This window comes from Arachis hypogaea, chromosome 13 (genome assembly GCF_003086295.3).
Source record: "Arachis hypogaea cultivar Tifrunner chromosome 13, arahy.Tifrunner.gnm2.J5K5, whole genome shotgun sequence".
NCBI lineage: Eukaryota > Viridiplantae > Streptophyta > Magnoliopsida > Fabales > Fabaceae > Arachis > Arachis hypogaea.
Window position 1 is genome coordinate 122,221,455 of NC_092048.1, and position 17,852 is coordinate 122,239,306.

At 40.0% G+C, this 17,852-nt stretch overlaps 2 protein-coding genes across 2 annotated transcripts; both read right to left on the reverse strand.

Annotated features, from left to right (window-relative positions):
• Nucleotides 1–3,601: 3,601 nt before the first annotated feature.
• LOC112733057 (uncharacterized) lies at nt 3,602–4,612 on the reverse strand. Its single transcript, XM_025781917.3, has 4 exons — nt 4,409–4,612; nt 4,101–4,305; nt 3,859–3,998; nt 3,602–3,775 (listed from the first exon to the last, which is right to left on the reverse strand). The coding sequence occupies exons 1-4, from the start codon at nt 4,557–4,559 to the stop codon at nt 3,627–3,629; spliced, it is 645 nt and encodes a 214-aa protein (XP_025637702.1). The 5' UTR covers nt 4,560–4,612; the 3' UTR covers nt 3,602–3,626.
• Nucleotides 4,564–10,809, reverse strand: LOC112735332 (uncharacterized). Its single transcript, XM_025784881.1, has 4 exons — nt 10,454–10,809; nt 6,146–6,258; nt 4,681–6,073; nt 4,564–4,573 (listed from the first exon to the last, which is right to left on the reverse strand). Exons 1-4 carry the CDS (start codon nt 10,807–10,809, stop codon nt 4,564–4,566), a joined length of 1,872 nt encoding a protein of 623 aa, XP_025640666.1.
• Between the last annotated feature and the right edge of the window lie 7,043 nt (nt 10,810–17,852).

The window sequence follows — 17,852 nt, forward strand, 5'->3', positions numbered from 1 at the left end:
TCTAACAGAGAGATAAAGAGTATATTGCAGAAGATAGTCAAACCTAATAGAAGAGACTGGAGCACCAGGCTACAAGATGCACTCTGGGCATACAGAACAGCATACAAGACACCCATTGGGATGAGCCCCTTCCACTTAGTTTATGGAAAAGTCTGTCACCTCCCAGTTGAGGTAGAGCACAAAGCCTTTTGGGTAGTAAAGCAGTGCAATATGGAATTTGAGAAGGCTGGAACTGAGAGGAAGTTGCAACTGCTAGAATTAGAGAGCCTACGCCTAGAAGCTTACGAGAACTCAAGGCTGTACAAGGAAAAGATGAAGGCTGTGCATGATAAGCACATCAAGAGGAGAGAGTTCAAACCTGGGGACTTTGTCCTCCTTTACAACTCTAGACTGAGGCTCATGCCAGGCAAGTTGAGATCAAGATGGAAAGGTCCATACAGAGTAGAGAAGGCTGAGCCATACGAAGTTTTCCACCTGAGTCATCCTTCAAGCTCTGAATTCATCAAAGTTAATGGACATCGCTTAAAGCTATATCATGGTGAGAAGGCGACAAAAACCAAGGAGCTAGAGATCTTCCTCTTGGAGGATCCACCCACAGCAGAAGACTGAGCTAGTGGAGCGTCCAACTTAAGGATGTTAAAGCAAAGTGCTGGGTGGGAGACAACCCACCATGGTATGATCGTTTCTTTCTTTTATTTCTTTATTTCCTTTCTCAATAACTCTTCTCAGTACTAGTGCCTATAGTTTACATCTTCATTTGCATATTGCATAATAAAAAAAAGGGGGCACGCGACGCGACAGCGTCGCCGACGCGTCCGCGTCGCAGGTGAGTAAGAAAGAAAAAAAATAAATCGAACAGAAAGTCACGCGGGAGTGTGGCTGGAGGCGTGCCTTTGGGACAAATCGCCCCACGCGATCGCGTCGCTGACCCGTCCGCGTCATCTGGGAATAATGCCTCCTACGTGTCCGCGTCACCCACGCAGACGCGTGGCCTGAAAATCGACGTAAGAAAGGGTGCATGGCCGAAAGTTGTGCTGGAGTGGTTCTAGGCTGGCGCTAGATGCACAAGCCTTACCACACGAATGCGTGCCTAACGCGATCGCGTCGTCTTCCAATATTGGCCACCCACGCGATCGCGTCCACCACGCAAACGCGTCACCCTGGAATTTGGCAACAATGATTTCGAACTGAGAGTTGCGCGAGCACGAGGCTGCCCTCGCGCTAGTAGCACCGAACGAGTCACGCGTCCGCGTGACTGACGCGACCATGTCGCCTCATATAGGCGCCATCCGCGCGAACGCGTACCCCACGCGTCCGCGTCGCTTGCGCCGCACATCTTACCCTAATCTACCAAAATATCTTATCTTTCTCTTCCCCAAATCCTACTTTTTCTTTTCCCTCCTTATTTCTTTCTTCCCTTTTCTTCCTTCTTCCTTCTTTCTCACTTTCTACTTTCTCTCTCTCTCACCACCATTATCAAGGTTTTTTTTTTTCTTTTCTTCTTCCTTACTTTTCTATTCTTCTTTTATTTTTATGTTTTCTTCTTCCTTTCTTTTTCTTTTTATTTGCATTATCCATGTTTTCTTTTTCTTTCTTTTTCTTTTAATTGGTGTTGGAAATTTATTAGAGTCATTATTTTTATTTAAAGACTTGTTTGGCAATTATATATTAATTTTTAATGGTTGCTTGCATGTTCAATTCAATACTTTCAATAGCTTATTCAACATGCATGCTATGTGTTTGTGAAAACGCCCGTATGTCGTTGTGCACTGTTTTTTGATATCTTTTATCCTATTACTCTAAAATGCTTGCTTTTCACAAAACCCTTTTTCGTATCATATTAATTCAATATAATTGTCATTACAATCAGGTTATTAGTTTGAAAGGCTTGGTAATCTAACTTGAACATTGAATGCTTGATCTATGCTACTCATGCCTTTGCCTGCATGCCAATAAACACCTTGCATTTAATTGTCATCGTATGCACTTGCTATATTTCCATTGTTGATTTCTCACATGTAGTCATGACCATGTGTTAACATCATTCATCTCTTAGTGTGCATTGATTACCACCTTCCCCGCCCTCTTCCCTGCTCTAACCCTTGACATTTTAACATACTTTCTCTTTTCTTTCTTTTAGGATGGCCACCAAGAAAGGCAAGGAGAAAGCTACTCCTAAATCAACAGCAGCAAGGAGAGGAACCAAATGAGCATTTGTGACAGAGCCATCTTCAACTGCGGTTAAATCCTCAACAAAAAGAATTAAGAGGATTATAAAGGTTGATGAAAAGGAGAAAGCCTTCCCAGCAAAGGACACTGCGTAATTTTCCAATCGCTACTGTGAGTAGATGTTTCCCATCCTGGCAGAAATGAGTTACAACAACGAATACCTTCTTATCCTCCCGACCCGTATTGCTGAATTTGTTGAGCCGCAAATTGAACGAAGACAATAGGGTTTCCTACAGAGACAGCCACGACAGGTTAATCTTTCCTGGGTAGTCGAGTTCTACTCTAACTTTCACCTGCCAACCCTACAGTCTGTCTATGTCCGTCAGAAGCAAGTCCCTATTATAGAAGAGGCCATTCAGCGAGCTTTAGATCTTCCCCCTACTCCAGAAGGACTAGTCGCATTTCAAGAGGCCGCACTCAAGCGCCAGATGTACCAATTTGACTGGGACACTGTTCTCAAAGTTATCGCACTACCTGGCAGCAGATGGATCTACGGATACCATCATTCCCGACCTAAGGAAATATTGGCTTCTGCACTTACCTTGGAGGCTCGCGTGTGGGCACAGATTATGTCCCATTATGTCTTTCTGAGCACCCACGAGTCCTCCTTCACTGCAGACATGGCCATTCTACTATGGTGCATCCTCACAGACCAGCCTCTGAACGTACCAAGATATATCCGGAATGCCATGGGACACGTACAAATTGCGGGCAACTTGCCTTTTCCCGCCTTGGTTTTAGATCTCGTCTCAGCAGCTGGAGTCTCCGATAGAGCTGGAGACACCAAAGCCATGCTCCCACGGGATGATCAGTACGTCCCTAATGGGAAATATATTAGACTTCCAACAGCCACTACAAGCCAGCCTACTGAACCGCCTAAAGACATTCCTCCTTCAACACCACAAGCACCTACAACAAACCAACTGCTCCATCAGATACTTGAGAGGTTAGATCGGCAGGAACACAAAGCAAAGCTAAGAGAGCGCTGAAACAAGCGCCGATTCACATACCTCAAGGAGCTACTTAAGGGAAAATATAGAGACTCAGACACCCCGGACTCCACTTCCTTTACTAGCACAGGGAGCCATGACGGTCCCGACCAAGGTTCAAAAAACCGGACCGGTCATCAAACCGCTCTAGTCACTGGTTCACTGGTCTAACCGGTTCAACCGGTGGTTCAACCGGAAAAACCGTTTAGAGTAGAATAATAAATAAATTATAAATACACATCCTAAAATATAATTATAGTCTGATATAAATCTTAAAATATCTTCGAAATTTAAAACACTACATAAAATATCATCAACCAAATACATATGATCTTATCAAAATCCAAACTCAAAAGTTAAATAGTAATAAAAGAATATCTAAATATTAAATCCCAACATCATGGTTTATCAATCAAAATCCGCAAGAACTTGTTGCAAATCTGCTTCGGTGGGATGATCTTCACCTTCATTCCCACCCTGATCAGCAGAAGAAAGAGATGCAGCATAAAGACCACTACTACCACCGCCACTTTGATATAAATCAGCATCAATTTCACCTAATAAAATAGAAATGTTATCATTATATGATAAACTAACAACATTCTAATAAATCATTAGAAACTAAATATACTATACTCACGCAATAAGTCATCCACATTACTAGGAAGATCAGGCTCTTTCTCTACAACCTCTTCAGTCACCCAGAAGTCAACTTGACTGATACTTTCATAATCAATTGGATCATGCTGTGTCTTTTGCTTTCTTTTTTCTTTTTCCTTCCTAAAAAGTTAAATACAATATATGGAGATTTAATAATTTACAAATTTATTATGATAAAGATTACAAATGAAACAATATAGTATTTCATGAAACATATATTACCTGGATTTAAGACGCAAATTATAGGTAACATAAACAATGTCATTCAGTCTATCATGCTCCAATCTATTTCTTCTTTTTGTATGAATCTGGTCAAAAAGGCTCCAATTTCTCTCACACCCAGAAGAAGCAGATGCTTGGCTAAGAATGCGAACAGCTATCTTTTGTAGACATGGAGCAGAGCCTCCGAATAACCTCCACCATTCATCTACCAATTATAAAACCATAACATATTATAAGATATTAATTAAAAACATAGGAGCTCAAAACAAGTTACTATTGATTAAACAAATATTCAACCATATTCTTACCAGGCTTAAGTTCAGATGCAGCTGGAATAACTTCTTGTCTATCAAAACTTTCCTTCCGATCTCTATATAAATGTATTTCTTTCATTGCCTGAACTGAATCCAAATTGTTACACTTGCAATACAAGGTAACAAGATCAAGCAAACCTCGCATAACATCAGGTGCTTCTTTATAATTTTCATTAAAAAAGAATTTAGGATTCAGGAAGTAAGTTGCCGCATGAAGATCTTTCTTCAAATGCTTGTCCCATCTTGAGTTGATAATATCTGTGTACGGCTGATATGCAGTCTTGGATTGCCTAAACATCTCCTTAATTGCATCTTCTGCCCTTAGCATTCCTTCATAAACATATCCCAAAGATGGGGGGTCATCAGCATCAACAACCCTCAGCAAGTAAATCAGAGGGCCCACAAGTTTACATACAGTAAAGCAATCGTCCCAAAATTTGGCGTCCAGAATGATAGCACTCACAGCTCTACCAGTAGCACTCCTTCCTAATTTGTGATCAGTGAAAATTGAATCTACAACCAATTGTTGCAACTCCTTTTTACGATCAAAGATGCTCTTCAATGTAATAAACACAGTTGCAAACCGGGTTGCACCAGGACGTACAATTTCTCTCCAATGAGGTCTTTGTCTTAGCCAAGATAAGAAAACCGTATGATTGTATACAAATACTGTGATCTTTGAAGCACGAGTTGCAAGGTTAGAAATATGCGCCATGCTGCTTATATCTTTTAAAATAAGATTAAGGCAATGAGCAGCACATGGTGACCAATAGATATTATCATATTTTCTATTGATAAGCCTACCAGCAGCAACATAATTGGCCGCATTGTCAGTCACAACATGCACAATATTATTTGGGCCAATCCATTCAATCACCTCAGAAAACAAAGTACACAAGTGTGAAGCATTTTTTACCATACTGGAAGCATCTACTGATTTCACAAAGCACAAACCTTTAGAACAATACACCAAGAAATTGATTAACGTCCTTTGTCTTTGATCTGTCCAACCATCAGCCATGAGGGTACATCCAGTTTCCTTCCATGCACTCCTATAACTATCAACTAGCATTTGACTTTCTCTTTTAAGATCAGCCAACAAATGAACCCTTAACTTATCATAAGAAGGCCCCTTGTAACCAGGTCCAATACCAGCAACACCATCCAACATATCTTGGAAATATGGCAACATCACAGCATTAAATGGAATTTTACAATCCAAAAGCCACCGAGCAAATCGTTTATCAACCTCGTGTATCGCCTCTTTGTTTTGCAAAACACTCTTAATACTTGGTTGAGCTCCTGGAGTTGTTCTTGGTGCAAACATAGGAGGAATGACTTTGGCTTTTTTCTTTGGATCGCCTCCAACTCCTTGCTGATTCGAGGTACGCTGCTGTTCCTGTTCTTCTTGGATTGCCTCATCAATTGCATCCTCTACCTCATCACCACCCTCTTCACCAAAACTTACTTTTCTTTTCTTTTTGCTGGCCTGAATATCTTTCAACAAATTTTCCATCTGTTTTTCCACATCATATGGAACTTTAGGACATTTTTTCACGTCTCCGGTAATCTTTGCTAGATGTTTCTTCATCCTGTGAATTCCACCTCCATTGAAAACTTGTAGACAAAATAAATATTGATACTGTGGTTTTCCATTCACTGTTTGTAGAGCAACATATTTCCAAGCTAAATCTGTTTTTCCCCTAAGGTTCGAAGAACCTTGTGACTAACTATCGTTAGCACTACGTGAATTAGGATTAGCAGCATCATTCGAAATAGAAGTATCGGCAGGCATGTTATTATTCACAGAATCATTGTTATCAGCAGTTGCTTCTTGATTAATACTATCTTCCATAACTAAAATTAATAAAACATATATGAAATTAAAAACAGCCACAGCAATAAACATTAACAATTCTAACAATTCTAACAATTCTAAACAGCCACAGCAGAACAAATTTGAGAAATTCAGCCAGTCAACAAATATGCAAAACCGAGTCAGTTTCCAGCATTAACAAAGTACAAAACAGTAACAAATTTGAGCTACAAAACAGAAATTTGAGCAAAACACAGAAATTGAACTACAAACACAAATTGAACTACAAACAGAAATTGAGCAACAGTGTAACACACAGAAATTCAGCTGCAAACCAAGTTACCAACAAACAGAAATTGAGCTGCAAATCAAGTTACCAACAACCAGAAATTGAGCTGCAAACCAAGTTACCAAGAAACAGAATTTGAGCTGCAAACCAAGTTACTAACAAACAGAAATTGAGCTGCAAACCAAGTTACTAACAAACAGAAATTGAGCTGCAAACCAGGTTACTAACAAAGAAGTTCACAGAGGCAAAGAACAAAGATGAGCAGAGGAAGTCAGTTCACAGAGGCAAGTTGAAGTTCACAGAGGCAAGTCGAAGTTCACAGAGGCAAAGAAGTGAAGAACAAAGATGAGCAGAGACGAGTTACTCACCGCGCGACGATGAAGACGATGGGACAGGGCAGATGAAGACGAGGCAGACGGCTGGCTACTGGGCAGGGAACCAGGCGAAGAAGGAGGGTTACTTGGGCTGACGACCAGGCGACGGCGGTTGGGCTGTTGACCGGTGACCGCGGCAACGAAGGAGGGGGCGGTGGCAGGCTGGGGTTCGGGCGTGGAGGGTTCAGCTTCAGTCTTCTCTCATTCTCTGTTCTCTTCTCTCACGAAGATGAACAACACACAGAATTAGGGATTCGGGGGAAGAAACGGGGGGTGGTTGGGGTCACCGGGTCAGGGTGCTCTTCGGGTCGGGTCGGGTTTAGGGTTTCTTTTTTTTTTAATAATGAAACGACGTCATTTACTCAGAACCGGCCGGTTACCGGTTCGGCCCAACCGACCGGTTTTTGGCCGGTTCGCCGGTTTGTCGCTGGTTCTTTCCAGGACGGTTTCTGCAGGAGGACCGGACCGTCTGCATCGCCGATTCACGGTTAAACCGGTCGAACCGGCCGGTCCGGTCCGATTTTCAGAACATTGGTCCCGACTGTGGAGATAATGCTACCAGCCCACCTTTATTCCTGACAGATGGCACCGAAGACGGTGCAAAGCCTTAAGTGTAGGGAGGTCAGTCAGTACCTGACTTCTGGAAGTAATTTCTCTTCTCTAACACCAATAAAATAGGATATTTAGTTAGTTTTTCTTTTGTAAAATAGGATAAATTGCATAGTGATAGGTTAGTTACATGCATGTTCTACTTGATTGGAAAGATAATAAGTTTCTTCTAAGACCCTATTTTTAGAACAAAATTTCACTAATTTTAATCAAAACTTTAATGTTAAATTTGCTTACTCTTGTATTTGGAACATGGTTTTTGAGCTAAAGAACACACAACCTGTGAGACTCTGAGCCTAAATACATGGTTACATTATTTAACCATAATTATTTTATTCTTGTGTGTTTACTTCTCTATGATTGTAATCTATATTTTGTTTCATCCTATATGTCCAATGTTTAATATATTTCTATGCTTGTATATGATTAAGGCCATTATTTGTTTAGCCCACTTATCCTAAATAAGCCTATCCTTTCCAATTACCTTTGTTAGCCACTTTGAGCCTTTAAATCCCATTTGTTCTTTATTTTATCACATCACTAGCCTTAAGCGGAAAAACAATTATATATCCCAATTGAATCTTTGGTTAGCTTGAGATAGAATTGTGTGTTAATTGAGTATGGGAAGATTGTGGGAACAAAAGATAATAAGGGAATGTGTCATGATAATATAATGGGAATTTGGGTACCTACTCATGTGAAACTATAAAAGAAAAATTAAAATTCTATGTGCATTGATAAGTTGTGTTTATTTTAAAAAAATATTCAATAAATAAATAAGGGGGACAAAATTACCCCAATGATAAGTTAAAATTCAAGGATCAATGCATATATGATAAAATTAAAATAAAAGTCGATACATGAGTAAGGAATGTGAAAGGGAAATTTTGGGTAGCTAGGTCTGAAATTTAAGTTATATAGAATATATATATGTGTTAGGCGAAAGCTTGGGTTAATTAAAGATTCAATTTATAAGCTTACTTAGCCATATATGTACCCTTACCCTTACCTTGGCCCCATTACAACCTTGAAAAGACCTCATGATGTTTGCATTGGTATATTAAATGTTGTTGATTGGTTAGGAGAAGAACAAAAATTAGAAAGCATGATTAGAGAAGGATAGAGTGATTACCCTATACACTAGAGAGACTAGAAAGTACATACATCATCAGTGAGGGTTCAATGCTTAAATTCTATGTTCCCTGCTTTCATGAGCTACCTTCTTGCATTTTTATCTGTTGTTACTATATAAGAATTGAATTAGTGGAATTTGATTTGTGATTGTCTTGAAGAGCTTATTTACTTTTAACCAAGTGGACAAGAATCATATAGTTGCATTCACATATATAGGTTGCATTGCATTGCATAAGTTTTACATGTTCCTACTCATTTATTTTATCTCCTTCAACTAAGCATGAGGACATGCTAATGTCTAAGTGTGGGGAGGTTGATAAACCATTATTTTATGGTTCATATTGTGTTTAATTGTGTGGTTTTATCGAATCTTTACCCACTTACTCATTAATTTAGCATGTATTTACAATTCCTTCCCAAAATTACTCCATGGTTGAAAACTGCTTCCTAGAGACTTTTAATTATGTATTTTAATTCTCCTTTATTCCATTCGATGCCGTGATCTGTGTGTTAAGTGTTTCAGGCTTTATAGGGCATGAATGACTTGGAGATTGGAAAGGAGGCTTGCAAAAATGGAAGGAACACAAGAAATGGAGGAGATGACCAGCGAGAAGCGACGCAGACGCATGGCTCACGCGACCGCATGAATTAAAGGAAATTGCAGTGACGCGCTCGCGTGCCTGACATGAACGCATGGGTTGGAACTGCACAAGTGACGCGAATGCGTGGACGACGCGCACGCGTGGCAAGGCAAAACGCTGGATGATGCGAACGCGTGGATGACGCGATCGCGTGACGTGCGCGATCTGCAGAATCTGCAGAATTCGCTGGGGGCAATTTTGGGCCCTGTTTTGACCCAGTTTTTGGCCCAGAAAAGCAGATTAGAGCCAGGGAACATGCAGAGACCGAGGATAACATTCATTCCGCATAATTTTAGTTTTAGATCTGATTTTACTCCTCCTCTAGGTTTTCTCTCTACACATTCATAGTTCTTAGGATTTTGATTTTATCGCTTTTTGGATTGGGATATTGAGAAGAGTTATTACCTCCGTCATGACTTCGTCATTCTAGTTTGTTTCCTTACTTGTCACTTACTCTTTTATATCCTTAATTTCTTCAGAGTTACTATTGGATTATTTTTAGAATTTATTAATACAAGAACTATTTTTATTTTTAATTGATCCTTTTGATTATTATTTATCATGTCTTTCTTTATTTTCCTTCCTTATTTCGTGGATTTTACAATCATAATGAGCGAGTAGTTCCCTAACTTGATTGGGAGTTGATTGAAAGAGGACCTTGAGTTGGATGCTCAAGAGTAAAATTATAGTTGGATTTAGCATTGGGTCGCCCTCTAATCACTAACACTAGTCCTTCCCAAGGGAGAGGATTAGAACTTATGAATAGAAACTGACTTCCAACTTGTTTAACTTTCCTTTATCTGGTAAAGGATAACTGAGCATGTAACCTTCAATTATCACTTTTATCTTGGGGAAACTCCATCAAGGATAGGGCTTCCAACTAATCTACTCCCGGTCGAGGTTTTTATTTAAATTACATAAATTCTCTGATTTAATTTCCTATCTATCAAACTCAAACCCTTTTGGAAAACATCTGATTAATAAAATAGCACATCTTTCTGCAACTCGTTGGGAGACGACCTGGGATTCATACTCCCAGTATTTTAATTCTAATTTTGTGACAACCCCTTCTAAATTGATAAGCGGATTTTTGGTTGGTTAAGAACTATACTTGCAACGCATCTCTTACAATGATTTCTTAACTCGCCAATTTCTACCACGTCAGGTACCCCATACCTTGTGATAATGTTCTTGTAGAGAAATTTCCGACTTCTCTGGGCGATGATGGTGGCCAATGGTTCTGCTTCAATCCACTTTGTGAAGTAGTATACTCCAACTATTAAGTATTTTACTTGTCCAGGCACTTGGGAAAAGGGTCCCACTAGGTCCAATCCCCATTTAGCAGAAGGCCATGGAGAAGTTATACTTATGAGCTCCTTGGAGGAACGACGTGGAAGTTTGCATGCATTTGGCATGGCTGACACTTCTTTACGAACTCGGTGGCATCTTTCTGCAAAGTCGGTCAGTAGAACCGGCTCGGATGACTTTCTTAGCGAGGGACCTTGCTCCGAGATGATTCCTGCAGATACCATTGTGGATCTCTTCTAAGACTTCTGTCGTCCTTGAGGTCGGGATGCACTTCAATAATGGTGTTGATATTCCCCTTTTATAGAGGATATTTTTCACCAAGGTGTCATTTTGTGCTTCCCTCTGGACTTTCTTGGCCTCTTTTTCCCCTTTGGGTAGGATGTCGAATTTCAGATATTCGACCAGTGGGTTCACCATCCGAGGTCCAATCTGGATACTTCAAGGACATCTTGTTTGACTTCTGCCTTTGAAACAGAGGGTTCTTGGAGAGTTTCTTGGATTAGGCTTATATTATTCCCCCTGGCTTGGTACTTGCTAGCTTGGAAAGGGCGTTCGCTCTGCTGTTGAGCCCGAGTTATGTGTTTGACCTCAGTCTCAACAAATCGTCCAAGGTGCTCCAAGGTTTTGTCCAAGTACCTTTTCATATTGGGATCTTTAGCCTGATACTCTCCATTTATTTGAGAGGTCACTGTTCATGCATCGGTTCAAGCTGTAATGAACCGGGTTGGCCAACCTCTTAGAAGGTTGGGCCATGACCGACCTCTTAGAAGGTTAGGCCATGACCGACCTCTTGGAAGGTTGGGCCATGACCGACCTCTTCACAAAGAGCTCGGACAAATCGCAATAAGAGGCCCAAGCAGGCCCAAACGAAGGGACGCAGCCCAATCTAAAGGCAGCCAAAGCCTAGAAAGATAAGGGCGATTCCCTTAAAGATAAGATGACTTCACTCAAAGATAAGATAAGATAAGATAACTATCTTATCTCCAGAAAGGTCACTCCACACTATTATAAATACACTGGAGCACCCAGGTATAACTCATACTCTGATTCTACTAAAAACCTGCTTAAAGCCCATGCTAACTTAAGTATCGGAGTCTCTTGCAGGTACCACCACCCTCCGGTGACAAAGGATCACTGACGTGGCAGAAATTGGCGAGTTAATAAATTATTATAAGAGATGCGTTGCAAGTATAGTTCTTAACCAACCAAAGATCCGCTTATCAATTTAGAAGGGGTTGTCACAAAATTAGAATTAAAATACTGGGAGTATGAATTCCAGGTCATCTCCCAACGAGTTGCAGAAAGGTGTGCTATTTTATTAATCAGATGTTTTCTAAAATGGTTTGAATTGATAAACAGGAAATTAAATCAGAGAATTTATGTAATTTAAATAAAAACCTTGACCGGGAGTAGATTAGTTGGAAGCCCTATCCTTGATGAAGTTCTCCCAAGATCAAAATGATAATTGAAGGTTGTTCTGCTTAGTTATCCTTTACTAGGTAGAGGAAAGTCAAGCAAGTTGGAAGGCAATTTCTATTCACAAGTCCTAATCCTCTCCCTTGGGAAGGACTAGTGTCAGTGACTAGAGGGTGATCCAACAATAAACCCAATTACAATTTTTCTCTTGAGTGTTCCAACTCAAGGTTCTCCTTTCAATCATCTCCCAATCAAGTTATGGAATTACTCGCTCATTATGAATGTAAATTTCACAAAATAAGGAAGAGAAATAAAGAGAGACATGATAAATAATAATAATCAAAGAGACCAATTAAAAATAAAAATAATTCTTGTATTAATAAATTCTAAAAATAATCCAATAGTAACTCTGAAGAAATTAAGGATATAAAAGAGTAAGTGACAAGTAAGGAAACAAACTAGAATGATGAAGTCTTGACGGAGGTAATAACTCTTCTCAATATCCCAATCCAAAAAGCAATAAAAACAAAATCCTAAGAACTATGAATGTGTAGAGAGAAAACCTAGAGGAGGAGTAAAATCAAATCTAAAATTAAAATTATGCAGAATGAATGTTGTTCTCGTCTCTGCATGTTCCTTGGCTCTAATCTGCTTTTCTGGGCCGAAAACTGGGTCAAAACAGGGCCCAAAATCGCCCTCAGTAAATTCTGCAGATTCTGCAGATCGCGCACGTCACGCGATCGCGTCATCCAGGCGTTCGCGTCATCCAGCGTTTTGCCTTGCCATGCGTGCGCGTCGTCCACGCATTCGCGTCACTTTTGCAGTTTCCAATTCACGCGGTCGCGTTAGCCATGTGTCTGCGTCACTACAATTTCCTCTATTTTGCGCGGTCGCGTGAGCCATGCATCCGCGTCACTTCTCACTGGTCATCTCCTCAATTTTTTGTGTTCCTTCCATTTTTGCAAGCTTCCTTTCCAATCTCCAAGTCATTCATGCCTTATAAAACCTGAAACACTTGACACACAGATCATGGTATCGAATGGAATAAAGGAGGATTAAAATACATAATTAAAAGCCTCTCGGAAGCAAGTTTTCAACCATGGAGTAATTTTGGGAAGGAATTGTAAATAAATGCTAATTTAATGAATAAGTGGGTAAAGATTTGATAAAACCACACAATTAAACACAATATAAACCGTAAAATAATGGTTTATCAACCTCCCCAAACTTAGATATTAGCATGTCCTCATGCTTAGTTGGAGGAGATAAAATAAATGAGTAGGAACATGTAAAACTCATGCAATGCAATGCAACCTATACATATGAATGCAACTATATGATTCTTGTCCACTTGGTTAAAAGTAAATAAGCTCTTCAAGACAATCACAAATCAAATTCCACAAATTCAATTCTTATACAGTAACAACAGATAAAAATGCAAGAAGGTAGCTCATGAAAGCAGGAAACATAGAATTTAAGCATTGAATCCTCACTGATGATGTATGTACACTCTAGTCTCTCTAGTGTATAGGGTAATCACTCTATCCTTCTCTAATCATGCTTTCTAATTTTTTTGTTCTTCTCCTAACCAATCAACAACATTTAATATACCAATGCAAACATCATGAGGTCTTTTCAAGGTTATAATGGGGCCAAGGTAAGGGTAAGGGTACATATATGGCTAAGTAAGCTTATAAATTGAATCTTTAATTAACCCAAGCTTTCACCTAACACACATATATATTCTATATAACTTAAATTTCAGACCTAGCTACCCAAAATTTCCCTTTCACATTCCTTACTCATGTATCAACTTTTATTTTAATTTAATCCTATATGCATTGATATTTGAATTTAATTTAGCATTGGGGTAATTTTGTCCCCTTATTTATTTATTAAACATTTTTGGATTTTTTTTAATAAACACAGCTTATCAATGCACATAGATTTTTAATTTTTCCTTTACAATTTCACATGAGTAGGTACCCAAATTTCCATTATATTATCATGACACATTCCCTTATTATCTTTTGTTCCCATAATCTTCCCATACTCAATTAACACACAATTCTATCTCAAGCTAACAAAAGATTTAATTGGGATATATAATTGTTTTTTCCGCTTAAGGCTAGTAATGTGGTAAAATAAAGAACAAATGGGATTTAAAGGCTCAAAGTGGCTAACAAAGGTAATTGAAAATGGTAGGCTTATTTGGAATAAGTGAGCTAAACAAATAGTGGCCTCAATCATATGCAAGCATATAAATATATTAAACTTTGGACATATAGGATGAAATAAAATATAGATTACAATCATAGAGAAGTAAACACACAAGAATAAAATAATTGTGGTTAAATAATGTAACCATGTATAAAGGCTCAAATCTCACAGGTTGTGTGTTCTTTAGCTCAAAAACCATGTTCTAAATACAACTTCAAAAAAATTTAACATAAAAATTTTAATTAAAATTAGTGAAATTTTGTTCTAAAAATAGGGTCTTAGAAGAAACTTACTGTCTTTTCAATCAAGTAGAACATGCATACAACTAACCTATTACTATGCAATTTATCCTATTCTACAAAAGAAAAACTAACTAAATATCCTATTTTATTGGTGTTAAGGAAGAGAAATTACCTCCGGAAGTCAGGTACTGACCGACCTCCCCATACTTAAGGCTTTGCACCATCCTCGGTGCCATCTGTCAGGAACAAAGGTGGGCTGGTAGTAGTATCTTCACAGTCGGGACCGTCATGGCTCCCTGTGCTGGTGAATGAAGTGGAGTCCGGGGGTGTCTGAGTCTCTGTATTTTCCTTTAAGTAGCTCCTTGAGGTATGTGAATCGGCGCTTGTGACGGCGCTCTCTTAGCTTTGCTTTGTGTTCCTGCCGATCCAACCTCTCAAGTATCTGATGGAGCAGTTGGTTTGTTGTAGGTGCTTGTGGTGTTGAAGGAGGAATGTCTTCAGCCGGTTCAGTAGACTTGCTTGTAGTGGCTGCTGGAAGTCTAATATATTTCCCGTTAGGGACGTACTGATCATCCCGTGGGAGCATGGCTTTGGTGTCACCAGCTTTGTAGGAGACTCCGGCTGCTGAAATGAGATCTGAAACCAAGGCGGGAAAAGGTAAGTTGCCCACAATTTGTACGTGTCCATGGCCTTTCGGATGTGTCTTGGTAGGTTCAGAGGCTGGTCTGTAAGGATGCACCATAGTAGAACGGCCATGTCTGCAGTGATGGAGGACTCGTGGGTGCTCAGAAAGACGTAATGGGACATAATCTGTGCCCACATGCGAGCCTCTAAGGTAAGTGCAGAAGCCAATATTCCCTTAGGTCGGGAACGATGGTATCCGTAGATCCATCTGCTGCCAGGTAGTGCGATAACTTTGAGAACAGCGTCCCAGTCAAATTGGTACATCTGGTGCTTGAGTGAGACTTCTTGAAATGTGTCCAGTCCTTCTAGAGTAGGGGGAAGATCTAAAGTTCATTGAATGGCCTCTTCTGTAATAGGGATTTACTTCTGATGGACATAGACAGACTGCAGGGTCGGCAGGTGGAAGTTGGAGTAGAACTCGACTACCTAGGAAAGATTAACATGCCGTGGCTATCTCTGTAGGAAACTCCATTGTCTTCGTGCAATTTGTGGCTCAACAAATTCAGTAATATGTGTTGGGAGGATAAGAAGGTATTCGTTGTTGTAACTCCTTTCTGCCAGGATGGGGAACATCTGCTCACAGTAGCGATTGAAAAATTGCGCAGTGTCCTTTGCTGGGAAGGCTTTCTCTTTCTCATCAACTTTTATAATCTTCTTAATTTTCTTTGTTGAGGGCTTAACTGCAGTAGAAGATGGCTCTGTCACTAATGCCCTTTTAGTTCCTCTTCTCACTGTTGATTTGGGAGTAGCTTTCTCCTTGCCTTTCTTGGTGGCCATCCTAAAAGAAAGAAAAGAGAAAGTATGTTAAAATGTCAAGGGATAGAGCAAGGGAGAGGGCGGGAAAGGTGGTAATCAATGCACATTAAAAGATGAATGATGTTAACACATGGTCATGACTACATGTGAGAAACAACAATGGAAATATAGCAAGTGCATATAATGACAAATAAATGTAAGGTGTTTATTGGCATGCAGGCAAAGGCATGAGTAGCATAGATCAAGCATTCAATGTCTAAGTTAGATTACCAAGTCTGTCATACTAACAATCTATTTGTAATGGTAATTATATGGAATTAATATGATATGGTTTTGTGAAAAGCAAGCATAGTAGAGTAGTAGGATAAATATTTGAAAAATAGTGCACAATGCCATACGGGCATTTTCACAAACACATAGCATGCATGGTAAATAAGCTAAAGAAAATAATAAATTGAATGTGCAAGCAACCCTTAAAAATTGATATATAATTGCCAAACAATTTTGCAACAATCTACAAGCATATAATAAGGAACAATGACCCAAATAAATTTCTAACACCAATTAAAAGAAAAAAAAGAAAAAGAAAACATGGATAATGAAAGTAAAAAGAAAAAAAAAGAACGGAAGAAGAAAACATAAAATAAAGAAGAAGAATAGAAAAGTAAGGAGGGAAGAAGAAAAGAAAAACCTTGGTAATGGTGGTGAGAGAGAGAAAGTAGAAAATGAGAAAGAAGGAAGGAGGAAGGAGGAAGGAAGAAGGAAGGGGAGGGGAAAGAAGATGGGAAAAGAAAAAAGTAGGATTTGGGAAACAAAAAGATAATATATTTTGGCAGGTTAGGATGAGCTGTGCGGTGCAAGCGATGCGGACGCGTGGGGTACGCATTCGCGCGAGGGGCGCTTAAATGAATCGACACGGTCACGTCGGACACGCGGACGCGTGTCATGATTTGTGCGAGTGGCGCGAGGGCAGCCTCGCGCTCGCACAACTCTCTGTTCGAAACTCTTTTTGCCAAATTTTCGGGTGACGCGATCGCGTAAGTGGCCATACTTTGAAAAGGACGTGGACGCGTGGTAGGGCTTGTGCTGCTAGCATGGTTCCAGCCCCACTCCAACCAAACTTGCTGCCAAACACCCGTTTTACGTCGATTTTCAGGTCACGCGTCCGCGTGGGTGACGCGGACGCGTGGGAGGCATTTTTCCCAAATGACGAGGACATGTCAGCGACGCGGTCGCGTGGGGCGATTTGTGCCAAAGGCATGCTTCCAGCCACGCTTTCGCGTGACTCTCTGTTCAACCTCATTTTCTTCCCAACGCATATGTGACGCGGACGCGTCGGCGATGCTGTCGCGTCGTGTGCGATATTTTATATATATATATATATATATATATATATATATATTTATTATGCAATATTGGTGCACGAAGTTGTGATCATCAACAATGGCGCCAAAGGACTTGGAGCTCTTAAACGTGAATCACACTTTGTCACAATTCCGCACAACTAACCAGCAAGTGCACTGGGTCGTCCAAGTAATAAACCTTACGTGAGTAAGGGTCGATCCCACGGAGATTGTCGGCTTGAAGCAAGCTATGGTCATCTTGTAAATCTCAGTCAGGTGGATTCAAATGGTTATGGAGTTTAAGGTGATGAAAATAAACATAAAATAAAGATAGAGATGCTTATGTAATTCATTGGTGGATTTCAGATAAGCGTATGAAGATTCTTTGTTCCCCTTGAACCTCTGCTTTCCTATTGCCTTCTTCCAATCATTCATACTCATTTCCATGGCAAGATTTATGTTGGGCATCACCGTTGTCAATGGCTACATCCCGTCCTCTCAGTGAAAATGGTCATGTTGCTCTGTCACAACATCGGCTAATCAGCTGTTAGTTCTCGATCATGTGGGAATAGGATCCATTGATCCTTTTGCGTCTGTCACACGCTC